This window comes from Mesocricetus auratus, unplaced genomic scaffold (assembly GCF_017639785.1).
Source record: "Mesocricetus auratus isolate SY011 unplaced genomic scaffold, BCM_Maur_2.0 Super-Scaffold_100003, whole genome shotgun sequence".
Taxonomy (NCBI): Eukaryota; Metazoa; Chordata; class Mammalia; order Rodentia; family Cricetidae; genus Mesocricetus; species Mesocricetus auratus.
Window position 1 is genome coordinate 102,248,049 of NW_024429188.1, and position 18,086 is coordinate 102,266,134.

The 18,086-nt window shown below is 42.0% G+C and overlaps 2 protein-coding genes across 3 annotated transcripts in view; one reads left to right on the forward strand and one right to left on the reverse strand.

Annotated features, from left to right (window-relative positions):
* Window positions 1-1,001, reverse strand: part of Smim10l2b (small integral membrane protein 10 like 2B) — a 3,312-nt gene extending 2,311 nt beyond the window's left edge. The window contains exons 1-2 of one of the 2 annotated variants that reach the window (XM_040744635.1): window positions 303-626; window positions 1-31 (exon numbers count right to left, since the gene is read on the reverse strand). In XM_040744635.1, the coding sequence (XP_040600569.1) occupies window positions 1-31; window positions 303-572 (301 nt within the window). In that variant the 5' untranslated portion in view covers window positions 573-626. Of the gene's footprint in view, window positions 32-302 lie in introns of both variants that reach the window. The other variant, XM_040744636.1, reaches the window with a different exon arrangement.
* Window positions 1,002-5,390: 4,389 nt separating this feature from the next.
* On the forward strand, window positions 5,391-17,974 carry LOC101835224 (cancer/testis antigen 55-like). The gene is made up of 5 exons (XM_040744637.1): window positions 5,391-5,581; window positions 8,113-8,297; window positions 12,380-12,521; window positions 15,302-15,414; window positions 16,157-17,974. Exons 1-5 carry the CDS (start codon window positions 5,491-5,493, stop codon window positions 16,361-16,363), a joined length of 738 nt encoding a protein of 245 aa, XP_040600571.1. The 5' UTR covers window positions 5,391-5,490; the 3' UTR covers window positions 16,364-17,974.
* The last annotated feature ends 112 nt before the right edge of the window (window positions 17,975-18,086 follow it).

An 18,086-nucleotide genomic window follows, 5' to 3' on the forward strand; every position in this document is an offset into this window, starting at 1 on the left:
GTTCAGGGTTCAGGTTGCACCTCAGGAAGCTCTACAAAAGAAAAGAGAGACTTGAGGCCTGGAAGATGGGAGGGAGGGGCTCCCTGTCAGTGTGTGTGTGGTGCTGACCCTCCCAGTCGCCATGGCCGCCCAATACCCCATCATGGAACCACCCCCAGGGAACACGGGAGAGGCTCGCCTACCTTTTCAGTTTCCCAGCTTGGCTAAGCAGCAGGTGTGTCAGGGTGCATTCCCTATTCCCACAAACAAGTCAGCCCCACCAGCCCCCTTTCCAACCTGCGGGCGGGCGGGCGGGCGCCTACCTTCCTGCACAGGGCCTGGTAAATCCTGCGGCTGCATCCCCTCTTTCGCGTTCCCCCACTTTCTGCCAAGGGGAGGCAACAGGTTTGCCAGACTCTGGTGATTCTCTGGACGCAGAGGCGGAACAGGACTGGGCTGGGAAGGTTTTTTGCGGTATGGGATGCGGTACCTTGTGCCCTCCGCGGAGGCCTAAAATGGAGGGGCCCGGGGCGTCCCGCCTGCGCCCCCCGCCGCGGTCTCGGGGCACCGCGCGGCCACCCACGGTCCTGCATGCGGCCGCCTGGCGCGGGTGACACGGGCGGCGCGGATGGCGCTGTCCGCCCGAGGGGCCGCCGCGGTGGTGGCCTGCGGTGGCTCACTCGATCCGCACCTGCAGGCGGACGTTGAGCATCACCGAGGCCACCATGTAGAAGTAGGGGAAGTTCACCCGCAGCCGCCAGGCCAGGTCGAAGAAGGTGAGCAGCGTGCGCGTGAGCCCCTTGCAGAAGGCGCCGTAGGAGCCGCGCGTCGCCGCCCAACGCGACAGCCGCATCGCCAGGCCGGATAGGGCCGCCGCCGCCGCCGCAGCCGACAGGGCCGTCGTCACCGCCATAGGCCTGGCTCACCTGCTGCACAGCCTGCTTGTGCGCCTAGCCCCGCCGCCCCCGCGGTCCACAGCCCTGCCCTCAGGCTCCCGGGCCCCTGCAGCCTCCCGTGCTCCATCCCCCACCCCCAGCTGCCACCAGTCGCTTGGCGACCTCCGCCAGACCTGCGGCTGCTCAGCTCCGCCCCCCTCGCTGCAGGCTCTGGGATGATTGATGAGGAGACCCCGCAGCATGCTGGCCGACTAGCCTCAGGGGTCCTAAAAGGGCCCCGCCCCCAGCACTCGGAGGCCCAGGCCTGGAGCTGCTGGTTTAGGGTCCCTGCCCCTGGTTTCCCGTAGCAGGTCTTTGTTGAGTCTAGGCCACCTCACTAAACTGGTGTGATCCAGCAGTACTCAGTATGAGTGCATCTCCACCTCCTTCCTGGGCTGCTCAGTACCTCTGCAGGAGGACCAAGAGGTCTAGAAAGTGCTAGTGCCAGAGTTTCCCCCTTGCGAATCCCCTAGGATAATGGGGACTTAGCAGGATTTGTCCACTTTGCTGATGTCGTACAGAAACCATATCCAGAAGCCCGGGCCTATCCACACCTCCATCCTTCTTCCACAGTATCCTCAGGATACAAGGCCAACCTAACACTGCACCTTTCTTGAATTCAAATAGAATTGTAATTGTACCATGGAGTGCTATCAAAGCCATTTTCAGGTAATTTTTCTATTTACTGGTGCTGTGTAGTTTGTTGTTGGCAAATGTCAACATAGTGCCTGGATTTCTAAGAATGCCTCTTTTAAACTGTTTATCCTAGTTGCTCAACAAGTTTTCTTGAATTTACATTTGCTCCTTGTTTGTGACACACTAGTGTGCTTAAATGCCCTTATTTTCTTCACCGGTTTTGTGTTATGTAAACTAAATTAAACCAAATATCGTGAAAGCCCTACATATTTAATGAAGCAAGAAATCCTCATGCTTCCCTGTGGTTACAGGGTTAAAGGCACTGACCTTACTGCCTTTTAAGGCTTTACAAGGAAGCTATACACGAGTATTCCTCTCAAAATGCCTGCTCACCATCACGTTCTAATAGCTCTTTGGCCTCCTGTACAACTGTTTACAGGGACCAGAACATTCACAAATGCTTGGATCATTGTCCTACTTCCATGGCTGAGATTTTTTTGTTTTGCTTTTTAAAGGGAAAACCTGAAACATAAAAGAGATAGTTCAGCAGGACTGATCCACGATTCCCTTCCCCATCTCTTCCCAAACACAAACTCTCTATTCATTAATACATCCTTGCATAATTAAGGGAAATATACACAGTCATAAAAAAGGTTAGGATAATTTGTGAAGAGCAGATACACCCTAAAATGTCAAAAGAATAATGTCATTCTATGAAGAAAAGAGAAAAAAGTAAAATGAGTGAAAATATGGATGAGTGGAATGGACTATCTTATGTTTTTAAAAGTGCATTTGTTTTTGTATGTGTGCCTAGTGCCAGTGGACACATGCTGATGGAGGCCAGGTGATGTCTGAACCCCTGGAACTGAAGGTACAGGTGGTTGTGAGAGCACTGATGTGGTTTCATGTAAGTCAAACCTGGGTCCTCTTCAAGATCAGTAAGCACTCTTAACTGCTGAGCTATTTCTCCAGTCCCTTTCATGTTTTTAAAGTTATGTTTGAGTATGGAAACCTCCAAAAATAAATGTCATCTAACATAATGCTCCCCTCCTGCAGCTGAAACACTTACAAATGTATTTTTAAAAAAGGTTCAGCAGACCTAAAAGGAGTGAGATTTCTATAGTGTTGGAAATAATTTAATATGTCAATGTCAGCTGAGTGTGAGAAGTTAATATGAATTGTAATACAAGAGGCAGACACTAAAATTGACTGTATTACTGTATTATATAGCAGTACAGATAAATCACAATGAAATTTTAAAAGTTTTCATGTAATCCACAGGAGGGGAAGAATATAGGAAGAAGAGAAAGAAACAGAATTAAGAGACAAAAATATATTAATATGTCTTACTCAAATCTTTATCAATACTCATTTTAATTTTGTTCTTGAGACGGGGTTTCACTGTTCAGTCCTGGCTGGCCTGTAATTCTCTATTGAAGGCCAGACCGGCCTCCAACTCAGAAAAATCTACCTGCCTCTGTCTCCTGAGTGCTATTATAAAAAGTTTACAGCATCATTCAATTTAAATGGTCTAAACAGACTGATTAGAAGACAGAAACTGTCAGAGTAGATTAAAAACTCACTTCAAAATTTATTAAGTAATTTAAAATATTTACATAGCACAGCATGGTTAACAATTAGTCCAAACATAGGAAAAATTAAGTGTTCATCAACTCATGAGCAGATAAACAAAGTGTGGTCCGTGTGGCCCCCATCCACCATAGAATACTATTCAGTCATTAATGGATATAAGTGGTGGTCATTAAATAATGACAGGTACAATAAAATTTCAATAAATAAATCTAAAAAAAACCCACCCCAACTGGAATAAAACATCAAGTATTTTAAAAAATGCTATGCTTCAAAGAAAACAGTCAAAAATCCTGAGTCACACTGTGTTCCTGTGAATTTTTAACCCAACTGTCCCCAACCTTCACTGCCCTATCCTGCCCAACAACTTAGGAGTAGATGTTTGGTAAAATTCAGTTTGCCCTAAGGCTGGAGGCTCAAGGGAAAGCACAGCTAACACCTGCAGAGCTTCAGCAAAGAGCATAGCAAAGGGACTTGTCACAGACTATGAAAAACATATGTTACTTCTTAAGCGTGTAACGAAAAGACCAGTAATGAAAACCAGTGACAACTCTAAAACAGCTCTGTTCCATGAAATATTACCGTATAGTCCTTCTTCCTAGATTCAGCCAAATCACAAGAAGCAAACCTGGTAACATTTAGAGCAATAGCCTCAACCAGCGTATGAGTCAGTTCTCTTAAAGTTCCTCTTTTCTTTTTCTCAGGCCTACAAACACTAATTTGTATTTTGAAAGCATTTATTTGTCATTATAGGCCTTTTCTTTATACACTAACAATTAAATCATATGGAAACATGTGATTAAAACACTACTCCATTTTAAAAATTATTATACATCAGGCGTGATGGCATATACTTTTAACCTCAGTACTTAGGAAGCAGAGGCAGGCCGAACTAAAAAGTAAAACTAAAGATAGTTATTAGATGGTTTGACTGTTTAGGCCCATCATCACTGTTTTCTCTTTGTATAATAACTACTCTCGCACTCATTTTCAATTTTAAGAAATCAGTGATGGATGGGAAAGTGTATATTATGTCCTGTTGTTACACATTTTTTCTCATCTTGAAGTGATAAACAACTGCTCTCTTTCTTTCATTTCCTTTCTCAGTAAGACAGTGTTCTTTTGTTTGGAGTCCAAATGCCCAATTTATGTTTTTGCCACCCTTCCCGCCAAGACTAATGACTTGATTTCAATCGCAAGGGTCCACATGGTAGGAGAAAATCAACTTCAGCAGGTCAGATCACCCTCTGACCTCCACAGGCACACTATGTACACACACATATGTGCATACACGTTAAATAAATATTTTAAACATGAATAAATACCAGATTGGGAGCTCCTGATGCTTTGTCTCCTTGGTGTCAAAAAAGAACCCCCGCCCCCCAGCAGAATCCCCAGAAAACTCCCTGGGAAATGGTCTGTGATGCAAACGGCTACAGATAGGCAGTGCGCCAAGGTGACCCCCAAGCCCCTGGCCCCAGACTTGGCAGCAACTGTAAGCATGAGCACCAAGTGCTCAGGGAGAACATACTTTTTTAAAATTACTAATTATTCATTCATTTGTACACATTGTGTGTGTGCGTGCCTGTGCGCATGAGCAAGAGGGGGAGTGTGCCCAAGAGCTAGAGTGGGCATGCATTCACACACATGAGGAGGTAAGAAAGATGCTTTTGAGGAGTTGCTTTTCTCTTTCCACTATATAGATTCGTCGATCAAACTTAGGTGGTCTGTCTTGGTGGCAAGCAACTTTTTTGTTTGTTTTTCGAGACAGGGTTTCTCTGTATTGTTTTGGAGCCTGTCCTGGAACTCGCTCTGTAGACCAGGCTGGCCTCAAACTCACAGAAATCTGCCTGCCTCTGCCTCCCGAGTGAGTGCTGGGATTAAAGGTGTGCGTCATCAACGCCCCGCTGGCAAGCAACTTTTACCTATTTTTTTTTTCCTTTCTGTAATAGCAATTAAACCTAGGATCCATGAATGCTACCCAAAGCTCTGTACCACCGAGTTACATGCCTCAGTTCAATTTACTTATTCTTGAATTTATGGTATATTGCCTGCGAACATTTTTCTTCAAAGCCTTCCACCTTTCGTAGCTCGTGGCCATCACTGAGTAAACTACACTCCTATTGGCTGGTTGAGCAGGCACACGTGCGCTCCACACGTGAGCTCCACACGTGGCAGTCTTGCCCTAGTGAGAGAGAGCTTTAGACCGGAGAGGACGAACAAAGAACGGAAGTAGATTAGCTTCTGCCACAGCTGCTGTGATTAGGCTTCTCCTCCTCCGACACACAGACCTGAACAAAAGAGACTCACTCCCTCCTAGTACCTGCCACTTGCGCTCCCACAACAAACCATGCACCGGCTAATTTCCAGATTTTGTGCCTTCTTTCAGAGGAAAGCGGACTCAAAGGAAGACAGAGAGCAGAAGCAGAGGCTCTTGGAAGGTAGTGTACTAATTCTTTCCCCCAAAAAGACCTTCTCAGAAATGCGTCCCATCCCAATCTGGAGTCTAAGAAATTTAGAAAACTTCTACCTGGCTTAGTAATGCCATCTTATTGCCGTCGGGCATCCACAGTTCCTTGCCCCATGCCCTCCTACGCCACCTGCTGGGTAATCCTGCATAGATTCCCTCGAGAACTTTCCTGCCCAAAGGAATGACAAAGAGAAAATAATGACAAATAAATGCAAAATAACGGGGACTACAGAGATTGCGCAGAAGTTAGTAGCATTTTCGGTTCTTAGATAACCAGGGTTCAGTTCCCAGCACCCACATTGCTGCTCACAACTGCCTGTAACTCACGTTCTTGGGGTTCCAAAGTACTCTGCCCTCTGATGGCATGCAGTACAGATGTGTGTGTGTGTGCATGCGTGCACACGTGCGCGCAAACACACACACACACAAATACAGAGTTTTTCTTTTAAAAGTCTTTAAAATAAAAGGGACAAAGCATAGCAGAAGACAAAAAAAGGCAGGGATGGGTGAGGGGTGAGAAGCCATTGCAGTATAGCTGAGGAGCTATGGGCAGCGGATAGCTGCTGGGAGAGGGGCCAGCTTTCTCTAAGGATGTGAGTACTGGTAGGATGACGATACTCCAAGGCAGACACTATACCAGAGTATTTGAGAGAGCTGGGATTGACATGTCAAGCAAGCTTGTTTCTTACTGAAATAAAATGAAAAAAGAAGAGTATTTGGACAGCACAAATTGGACTTGATGGGCTAAAAAGGAAGACAGGAAGAGACTACTAAGTTGGGTGACTAGGGAAGTGGGGTGGATCTGGGAGGAATTGACGCACATGGGATGGGTCAATAGGATCAAAACATATTGTAGGAAATTCTTAAAGAATTAATGAAATGTTTTTTTAAACAAAGAAGGCAGAGGCAGGAAATGAGAGAAAGGGTGGAAGTACATTTGTCTACGTTCTTTTTGGAACTTAGAAAATTTTTGAGATCAGGTCTCCCTATGTAAGCCAGTTTACCATTGACTCACAGCTTCTCCTACCTTACCATAGGTTACAGGAAGACTCCTTCTGTATTTACAGTAGGAGTGGATCTTCTACTTTATCCTACAAATGTATCTGTTTTTATGTGTGTGCGAGTGTAGCTGTGCAACAGCACAAGCCAGGAGGTCAGAGGACAACTTTTAGGAGTCACTTTTCTCCTGCCATTTTGTGGTCTCAAGGAATCAAATCCAGGTATCAGGCCTGGGGACAAGTGCCTCTACACAGTGAGCCATTTTGCCAGCCCAGTGATTTTGTTTCTTAACTGAGCACATGTCTTTATTTATGAACCAATTTTCTGCTACTGTGCTAAAAATGCCCGAGACAAATTAATTTAGAAGAAGAAAGGCTTCCCATGGCTCATACTTTCTGCAATTCTGGCAAGACTGAACACCGGGGGGGGGGGCAGAGATGTAAGGGAGCAGAGCTGCTCAACTCAGGACAGACAGGAAAGAGAGGAAAATATCAATTTCATAACAAATCCTTTATCCCCAAACTCATCAAGCCATATGAACTCATAAATAGAATTACTCAGCTAATGAGGTCAGGCCCTTCCTAATCCAAAGGCTTCACTTCTGAACACTGCCCATTGGGGACCAAACCTTTTTTGTTTTTGTTTTTGTTTTTGTTTTTGTTTTTGTTTTTCCAGACAGGGTTTCTTTGTGTATCCTTGAAAGTCCTAGAACTCACTCTGCAGACCAGGCTGGCCTCTGCCTCATGAGTGCTGGGATTAAAGGCGAGTACCACCACAGCCTGGCAGGGACTAAGCTTTTAATACATTAGCTTATAAATGATATTTAAAACCAACCTATAACAGGAACCAAGCAAATGAGTCATATATCTGTGGCCAGTAAGAAGATAGGGATGAAAGTTTACTTGCTTACTTTGTATCCCTAAATACATGCTCTGCTGTCTGCCACTGATAACCTGTAAAATGGATAATTTTAAAGGTGTGAATTTCATCAGTAAGAGTCCAGTAAATAGTGTTAAATGGCTGGGGGGAATGGGGTCCCTGCTCTGAATTATATCAATTCTAATTAATTGCATCAGTCTAATTAGCTATAATTTATGTTCAAAGACTCTGGCTTTAAGGCCCGAAAATAGCATTGCTATTCACAAGCATCCTAACAAAAGAAGCTCTAGTATTTTGTCCATGTTACAGAAAAGACGGGTAGGCAAAAGCGAAGAGTACACAGCTAATTTGTGGTCCCACAGAACTCGTACCCTGACACCCAGACTGAACAAACAAAACACATACACACCCTTCATGCAATCAGGATTTAAACTTAGCAACTCTCCTTCCAGAATCTTGCATACTTCATTGCTCGCTAACCTAATTCCTATCTCAAATCAAAATCACTTTACTTCTAGGCTTAGATGGTTACTCATCACAGCTTTCTTTGGTAGTGCTTATTTGTACTGTGCATTTGCATTTGAGAATAATATATATGTATTTTTTTCTTTACTCACGGTTTAGATGATACCATGTCACAAAATATGCAAGGAGTTGTGACAGGGTCCTGCTGTGACTATGGCAGCATCAACGAGCACATCCCCTTCAATGCTGATGTTGTGACAGGCAATGAACCTCTGAAAGTTAACCCAAAAGTTCCTGCAGTCATGGAAGTAGATCAAATGAGTCACGGATCGAATGCAATCCCAGTAAGAGTTGTGTATTGTGGCTACTTTCTCATTACTGGCTTCTGTTTATTCACCCCTCTTTAACAAACATGTTGCAGATGGAAACTGGTCTGATTTAGAGGATTGTATGGAACATTTGTTCTGTTTTTGTCCTAGTATCTATTCAGAAAAATATAAATTGCATTATCTATTCCTCAGATTTTGATGATGATTATTAGAATAATATTACCCTGTAACTTTCTCTTACAATGCAAATAATGGATATGTGTTATTTGTAAGTAGTTACTAGGTGAAAAGACATATATTTTAACCATTTTTTTAAAAAAAACATAGCTTTATTGAAGTATAATTTACCTACCAGGGAGTTCTCCAAGTTTCAAACATTTTTAGATTTACAGGATCTATCTAGCACCACACATCGGATACTTATCACTTAAATCTGTATGTGCAAATTAAGCTTATTACTGGTAGTGTACTAACAGACACCAGCAGCAGCAGGGTGTGAGGCTCCCTATTTGTCAGGGTTGCAAGAGTGGAAGTATTGTCAATCCTTGACATTTTTAGCCATCTAAGAAGTGAAAAGGCAGCCGGGCTTCCACATATAACTGTCTGTTAGTTTGGAGACAGGGCACTGAGAGGTCAGAGGGTACACGGGATCATCCTCATAGCTATGTGAGCCTGGTGCTTCAATTCTGGATAAAACCTGGTGAATAAAAAAAACATGAAGAGGGTGTTATTGACGGCTTAGGAGGGATGTTACATAGAGGGAGAAACTGGGGTTTTCAAAATTGGAGACATGAAAATGAATTCACATGGCCGGGCGGTGGTGGCGCAAGCCTTTAATCCCAGCACTCGGGAGGCAGAGGCAGGCGGATCTCTGTGAGTTCGAGGCCAGGCTGGACCGACAGCCTCCAAAACAATACAGAGAAACCCTGTCTCATAAAAAAAAAAGAAAAAAAAAGAAAATGAATTCACATGAATCAAATTTAATTTATTTATTTCCCCCCAAATCAAATTTCATCAATAAGGCCCCATAAATCAGGAATACCACAATTTAAGTTACTCCTGTGTTGTGCCTGTAGCTAGCTACATCTGGAGGCCAGAAAAGCCACTAAACGTTTAAAACCTTACTAAGGTGCCATCAGCTCCCATGAGAGGACGAAGCTGGGAAATGACTCACTCCGTGAGGTGCCTGCTGGACAAGCACCAAGCCCTGCACCAGCTCCCACTTAAAAGCTGGCTGCAGCAGCATGACCTTTAGTCCCAGTGCTGAAGAGCAGACGCAGGACAGTTCCTGGAGCCTGCTGACCAGCCAGTCTAGCCAGTCATGGCATTCTGGTTTGGTAAGAGAGCCTATCTTAACAAATGAGGCGGAGAACAATTGGAGAAGATTCCAGTGTGGGCCTCTGACTTCTGCACACACAGGCGTGAACACCTCCCACCCACCGCTTCCCCACAACACACACATATTACAAGACTGTCACATCGAAACTTGAATTCAGTAACCCTTACGTGCCTTTTCCTAGGAAAATAGGAACAAAAGTCTACTCACTCCAGACAGGACCCCAAAGACAGACCAAAGGAATTATTCTACCCAAGCCTAACTTGCTTATATAGTGAACTTATTGAAGTCTTACAGGGAGTTAGTTATAGGACAACAGGTGACTCAAAGTCAACTCTGTCGCCAAAACATATACCCCAGTGTTGGTGATGGTTTCTGAAAGCTACATCCCTAAAACTCTGCAGGGCTTTCAATTCAGAGGAAATAACTACATATGAGTCCCTTACAGTAAGACTACGCACAAGATGGTTGGGTGTGGAAGGACTGGAGGGAGGGAAGGATGTGGCCAGGATGTATTATATGAGAGAAGAATAAATAAATTTCCTAAAAATTAAAAAGAAAAAATAAATAAGGAAATTAAAAATAAGTCATTTACAAAAAAAACAACATATATGTGTAGAATTGCTGAGGCAAACACAAAATGTCCCACAGGCCAATGCAGTTCAGGTACAAGTTCATGCAAGTAGCCTCAGTAATTCTCCATTCATTCCATGCCCCCAGGGAGCTCATTAAGAGGCAGGACAAGTCCAGCGGGTGCATTCTAACCAATCTGCAGCATCAACTGTTGCCCCAGGATGGAGACAACAGCTTGAGCTCTGGGTGAAGCCTGAGGCTGGAGGTTAGAGGGGGTAGGGAGATGAGTGAGGAGTAGGGCAAATGGTTGGTCTGGACAATAGTGTCTTCTTCCTCATTCAGAGGACCTGATAAGAAGAGCCAGGCACCCATGTTTTCAAGGTAACGAAGTCTGGTCTGCTGGCCCAGGTTACGCAGGCATCCCTGAGATCCCAGACTGTCGTTGGCCCTGTGTGGCTCACTGTAACAGCCTCAGCATATCCTCCTTGGTGGCTTCCCAACAGCATTGTTCCCTTTCCTCTTACCTTCAGCAGGGTATCACTCCCCACCAAGGCACCCAGGGACACTGCAGGCTTCAGGAGCCACAGCAGATGTAAGAGCAGGACCTAAGCTGGATCAGGAACCAATAAAGCCCAGGGGCACTAGATGCTGGTACCATAGGCCAGTAGCTATGGGGGCTCTCACTGGAAATTTTTGAGCATGAACTTCTGCTCCTGAGTCATGATCCTATATGTATATATTAGGCAAAGAGGTAGTGCATATTAGATTATAAATTGTATATCCAACTGTGTGGAATGGAGACACTAAATTATAGTATTTCCTTTGCATGTTATTTTTTTAAAAAGTTAAAACAAACTGACGTATTTGTGCTCATTTGCTTATATACTTATTACACATGTGCAGTATTAAATTTTCCTTTAAAATAGGTGTGAGTGTTATAATCCACGGAAGAAAATTAGAGATTACTACACATGTATAAGCCAAGTGGGAGTCCTTTAGTATCTGACAATGAAAAACAAGCCAAGAACTCTTGGCACCAAAGCTCAGGGGTACAGGGTTTATAAAAGTAAAACCCCACAATGACATCATTGTCAGGTATAAGTCAGTTTTTGTTATGCATTCATTCAGTAGGCATTTTAGTTATATATCCAGGCTACTGTGAAGGTCATGGAAAGTCCCTAATGTGTGGCCAGGGCTATTGTGACTATTCAGGGAATTAGGGACAGAAAATTGCCTGAGCAGACACAAAATGGAGTCAGAGTAAGATGATATTATCTTGGTCACTTCATGAAAACATGGCCAGTGGTTCTTGCGTAGGAAACAGATTTCTGAACTATGTGTGATTTTCTTATTTTTCCATTCTTCTTTACATTAAAAAAGTAAGACCAGATTTAATAAACAGAGCAAAGCAAAGCAAAGCACTCATGGATGACTCTCAAAAAGGAAGGAGAGGAATCATGTGGCAGGTATGGCAACCAGGTCTTACGCATTATTTTTGTAATGAGAACATTATAATTACTATTATAATCTCAAGAAATAAAATTAAATGCCACCCCCCTTTTTTTTACTTTACATACAGTTCTAACTTAACTGTGATTTTTAGACCACACAGTCTTAGTTGTTTCCTTCCCTGTCATGGTAAACTCGGCTTGACCATGCTTAGCTTCCAAGATCAGACGAGATCGGGCACGTTCAGGGTGGTATGGCCGTAGACATGCTTAGCTTCCAAGATCAAATGAGACTGATAATATTTAAGGAGGCATATGGCCATTAGATTTCCTTTCTCAAATTTAACTTGACATTCTTTTGTCTCTCTAGATGCTCTAGTATGGAATGTTAGCATTTATTCCCCACTCCTTTTTCTGTATTTATGCTGGCTTATCAATTGTAGTCAATGTGGGATACCAGTGCAAGATGCTAATGATAGGAGAAACTAAAGATTGACTAGTAGGAGTGTGTGGCAACTCTATATTTTCTTCTCAGTTCTAATCTCTCTAAAACTACAATAAAAGTGATACGAACCTCAAGCATTATTTCATCATCATATAACAACTTTTGTGTCGGTTGTCTATCTATGATCATTATTTGAACTGTTGAACAGATTGGACGGTAGAAATTAGACTTTTTAACCTTTAGTTTGTTTGAAGTAGCAATTTTTATTTTGTTTGTTTATTTACTTATCTTCCAGATGGATGCACACCATGATGGCCATGGCGATGAACCAACAGACTCTCACATGATAGTTTCACTTGACTGGCTCACCTCTCTAATTGATGATGCTGACCATATTAACCACAAATTGTCCTTCTCTCTAGACATTGTCTGTAAAGGTACACTTCATACTTTTATTTATTTACTCATTTTTTGGATTTTTCAAGACAGGATTTCTCTGTGTAGCCCTGGCTGTCCTGGAATTTGCTCTGTAGACCAGACTGGGCATGAACTCACAGAGATCTGCCTGCTTCTGCCTCCCGAGTGCTGGGATTAAAGACGTGCACTACCACCATCCAATTCACATTTTTAAATTTAAAATTATGTTTTTCCATTTGGAGTATTATAAATTGGACTTAGGAATCATCTTTGGGGTCAAATTTGGAACATGCTAATTTGATGAGAGGATTTTTGTTTTACATCTAAGATAATATTTCATAATACTTCAAATGTGTGTGTGTGTATCCAGTGCTGAAGTTTATTTGTATTTATCTGTAGCATACTTGAATCTTTGGACGGATTGAACTCAGAGCCCCATGCTTGTTAGGCAGGGTCTCTACCCCTATACTTTTATCAGTGGCACTTCAATATTTGAAGTGGACCGTTGGAGTTTGAAAATAAGGCACAGCAAAGGACATTTAAAAATCTCATACTATAAATCGTTACATTTTCATTTGTTTGGGTACACTAGTATTTGAGCAGCTTTTTTATTTATGGAGGTATTAAGTTTCTGTTCTAACACTATTACATAAATGGAAAGATAATATTTCATAATACTTCAAATGTGTGTGTGTGTATCCAGTGCTGAAGTTTATTTGTATTTATCTGCTATAACATTTTATTGTTTTATACCTAAAGCAATGACATGTTAATTAAAAAGACTATTGGACCTTAATTTGGCTAAAGAGTTTTAGATATTGAGGCCAGAAACAAAATATGGAAGGCTTTATTAAACCTTTCTATAAAGACCTCATAGTATCATTGCGAGAGATAGATGTGTGACTCTATTAAAATAGTCTGATGCAAAGAATCAGTGGGCAAAGCAGGAAGAATGGCAGTGATGGCAAAAATCACAGAAAGCTGACTGGGCTATGCACTGTTCACGCTGGACTTTATACCCTGCCATTTAGTGTCTATGCTTTTAATGATTAAGTTGGAGGACCAAGACAAAAAGAAAAATATCAGTTTAATGCATAATGAAATGTAAACTTGATACCTTTATTATTATAGGACAGTCCCCCACTTTGAGACAGGGACTTTTTATATTTCCTAGTTCTTTATCAAACTGCTAAACTCATGCCATCTTCCTGCATCAGCTTTCCAGGTACCAGCCTGGACTTTGAAAGAGAAATGAAAGGAAAAATAAATCATATGCACTGAAGCTTAATCAGGTGCCATTTAACTTTGATAAAAAGAGTGATGTTGTCCCAGTATACAAAGCTGCTTTTTATTTTACTTTTCTGGATGTAAGAACCTGAACTTGATCTTGGCTGTTATCTCAGGAACCCTCCCACAATGACTGCTTGGTGGTGTTTAAGATTTTATGACACTTTTCTTCAGAAATTCAAAGTTTTCCGTGGAAAGGATCCCTGTGATTGCTAAGTTCCAAAGACAAATTATTAGCCTGTCACCTTGCTGAACAGGAAGTCACCAACAACAGGAAGGGTTCTAGAAATACTCATCTCAGAGTGGAAAGAACTTGGACATGTTTGTAGTGCAAAGGATATGACTAAAGGTGTTGAGGAGAGCAGGGAGAAATGACGGAGTGCAGTCCCTGAGCTATAAATAGAGAATAGGGCCCAAGGCATAGGTGGAGAGCTTTACCTCTGTGAAATAGTTAGTCATAGTAGCAGACTTTTCTAGGGTGAAAAAGACAGTGGCTGAAAAAGAAGTATTGATGATCCCTAGCATTGGAAATAAGTCCTAAAGGCCCCAGCCAGTCACAAATAAAATAGTCAGAATAAATCCTGTTAAGTGAATCTCATGAAATTCAGTGAAAATGGCAGTTTATTAATATTTTTATTATTGTATTTCTAGAAATAAACCACATGCTAAGTAGGCTACACCCTCAGTAGTTTCTTCAATGAGACACTAAAAGAAGGAAAAGAAGAAAAATCATGTTGTTTTGCCCTATATTGAGTAATGAATGCTATTTCCTTCCTGTTTATTAGGCATATATTTCACTGCCTCAACTTTTAGTACTCTTTTTTTCTTTTATCTTTTAAATGTTATGTGTGTGGGTGTTTTGCCTGCATGTATGTATATGCCACTGCTTGAATGCCTGGTGCCTGCAGAGGCCCTGGACCTGGAGTTACTTGCAGGCAACTGTAGACTCCATGCGGTTGCTGAACACTGAACTCTGCAAGAACAGCAAGTGCAGCTGGGTGGGGGTGGCCTGTGCTTTTAATCCCATCAATTGGGAGGCAGAGGCAGGCAGATCCCTGTGCATTTGAAGTCCCCCTGGTCTACAGAACAAGTTCCAGGACAGCCAAGGCTACAAAGAGAAACCCTTTCTTCAGAAAAAAAAGCAAGTACCTTTAACTGTAGAACTATCTCTGCAGCCCTTACCTTTGTAAAAAACACAAATCATGCCTACTTATATTTATGTGTATGTGTGTGTTTGTGTACACTACGTGTGTGGGGGCACCTGCAGAGAGCCCAGAAGAATGTACAGATAAGCCATGGGTAGCTGTGGGTACTGGGAGGTGAACCCAAGTCCCTTGCAACAGCAGTAAAATCTCTGGACCATCTCTCCAGCCCTGGGGTTTTAAATGTTAAAAATGTACTTTATATGTAATGGAAACTGTGTCAGGGATAACATCACAGTAAATGGTGAAATGTCATATTCCCCCCAAATAAAATGCCCCTCTAACTTGATGTTCTCCCACAACTGTTACAGATTTTGAACCTTATAAGGGTGACCTGGTAGAAATTGAGTTTTCTGAGCAGCAAGACACACAGAGCAGAAAGGCCATCTTGATGAAGCCTCTGAAACATCATCATGTAAATGAGGTAGTTCATGTGCTGTCCTTGTTCCTTGTGTCTTCTTATCTTGCATTTAGTGACCATTTTTGCTGCTCAGGATTAGGAAATCTAAAATAAAAGCTTTGCCAAAATGAGCTTGTTTTCTTATTAAAAAATCCTATAATCCTGAAAGGAAATGATGAGAATAATGTCGAAATGGGAATATGATGAAAATTTAACTTTATATAATCTGGGAGGCATCAAAATGTGATAAGAGCAACAAACCAAGAAACAATGATCAGGTTTCTTGGAATTGTTAAGAAAAATGAGTGGAGTGTCATTTAAACTCCTCAGTAGTATATGGGTATGATATGGGTAGTAAAAACTGAAAACAAGTTGGCTTGCACCCATTTTGCCCCATAGGAAAAATGAAGGAATGTGCTTCTAATGCAGCCGGTGAAGTAGGGGAATAATGAGAGTCCACATAACACATTCCTTTCTCACTCCTTTTTTTTCAAGTAGTCACCCTTAACTGGAAGTTAGCAGTCATTGTGGGTAATATTTAGAACAACATTTTCTCTGCAGAGTCCTCAGGGACTGCTTTCATTGGTGTGAGGTTGTATCAGGACAGGGGTGTGTGCTTGTGCAGCACCTACATGTTGCTATTGTATAAAGTAGGGTGGGAATCTCTGTTGGGATGAAGGGATCTGCTGGTTAGAGTCAGAGAGAAAAGGGTCTATGTCCGTGGATTATGATGTTCTACACTCATTGCTGCCGTTTTTCATCACAGGTTTGTGTTACTAGAGCAGATGGAAGAACTGGAGTGTTGGGAGACACCATTTTTTTCACCTTGGATTCTCTTAAACTTCCTTCTGGATATGTGCCTCAAGCAGATGATGTTGTCAATGTGGTTGCAGTGCAGAGCATTCAATCCCAGTATTTCTGGAGGGCAATCATAATGACCCCAGTACGAGTATCACAGGAAAGAAGCCTTTGAATTTCTTCTTTAGCATTACTTCTATGGGTAGTTCAGGGCCTGGTTTAATGCAATAGTTTGAATTAATAAGTCAAAATATATGTTAAATATGTTTTAACTGGAAACATCCTGGTATGGACTCACTTTAGGAAGGTGCCTGATCTATTCAGACATTGCCAAACTGACTTTTATTTATAGCAAATAAACAACACTTCATATTAGGTTAAATCCTTTGCTTTCCATGGTCAGGAATGTATTATGTGCTGCTAGTAGCCTTGTTTGTCCCTTGAGCAACATGCAGAGGGAAGCCAGAAAGTGAATATGTGGATTTTTTTGTTTTTTGTTTTAAAATGTTATATAGAAAATAGGCATATTATACTCCTCTGGTGGAATGAGTTTTGTTCTTCTGTACATGCTGGAAATTTGTGTGTCCCAATTATTAATGAATGAGCTACCTAGGTACTTTCACCTATACCCTGAACCAGTATAGAGCACTACATATGTGTTCCTTTATTTAGCTACTCTCTAAATTGCTATTTTGGACAGTTTGGAGATTTCAGACTGAATGTTTGGCTACGCAGATAACAACTGGCCGTTTACATTGTGCCATTATCATTAACCTGACTCCATTCTTGGACTAGAGCAAACTATTCAACAGACACTCACAGACAAAAGCTTACTTAGTGTCTCCGACATACTTATTCCATACAGGAATGTCACCATCACTCAGCACAACTTTCTGGAGTTCATCTGGGAAAAACTTTATTACGTACCTGGTGGTAATGCCCCAAAATGATAACTGAGGCTTTGAGTTGGGTCTTCCTCCATCTTCAGACACTGGAATAATCCAAAATTTTGCAGAATGTATTCAAAAGATTTGTCTGGCTTATGAACAATTATCATGACAAATGTATTTGTCACAGGAGGAGTGTGGTAGGGACATAGCAACCAGCATTTTTTAAAATTTGGTTTTTAAGAAAACAGAGAGGAAAAAAAGCGAAAGGTAGATTTAGTAAAGAAAGAAAGAATATTTTCAAGACATGAACCATATGCCATAGTCAGCTGATAAATTAGGAGAGTAACAATATATATGCAGAGAAGCGGCATAGTGAAGAAATATAATATATCTTACAAGGAAAAACAGTAATGTAAATTAAATATACAGAAACACTCTGAAGTACTTATTTCACATCTGTAACTGTTGGTAAAACTTGTGAAATAAAGACCTCCTTGGAAATTTGATAGGTATTTAAAATTCTTATTTCATGATGGAAATGTAGCTGTGAAAAATGGGGCAGGAATATAGGGTCAGACACACATGACTATGAGTCATAAGGAGGTTACAGTAAGTGAAAAAAATAGCATCCCTTTGACTGCCCTAAGGATTGTACAAAACCCTTCCAGCAAAGAACATTAATCACCTAAACAGCCAACAAATGGTCCACCCCTTCTGACAACCTTTACTTTCTCTTTTGTAATAAAAAGCACCTGGACATATAAAGTGGGGCCCCACTCTCATTCATGTCCATTTCTGTTCTGTTCAGACTCTGGAGATCCCCCCCCCATGGAGGGCCTCACCCTCCCTTGGGAATGGTGTGAGGATTGGGTCGGGGTTTCCCGGGGCTGGTGGAGTGACATGGGAGGAGGGGTGGGAGAGGGAGCTTGGATTGACATGTGAAGCATGCATGTTTCTAATTTAAATAAAAATATATATTAAAAATCACACAAAAACTATGTTTGATAA

Bases quoted from the DNA above. Each gene is read 5' to 3' on its own strand.
- LOC101835224 (XM_040744637.1), top strand. From the start codon at position 5,491: ATGCACCGGCTAATTTCCAGATTTTGTGCCTTCTTTCAGAGGAAAGCG. The intron at 5,582-8,112 runs GTAGTGTACTAA...CTCACGGTTTAG, and splicing joins GAAGCAGAGGCTCTTGGAAG to ATGATACCATGTCACAAAAT. The intron at 12,522-15,301 runs GTACACTTCATA...CAACTGTTACAG, and splicing joins TCTAGACATTGTCTGTAAAG to ATTTTGAACCTTATAAGGGT.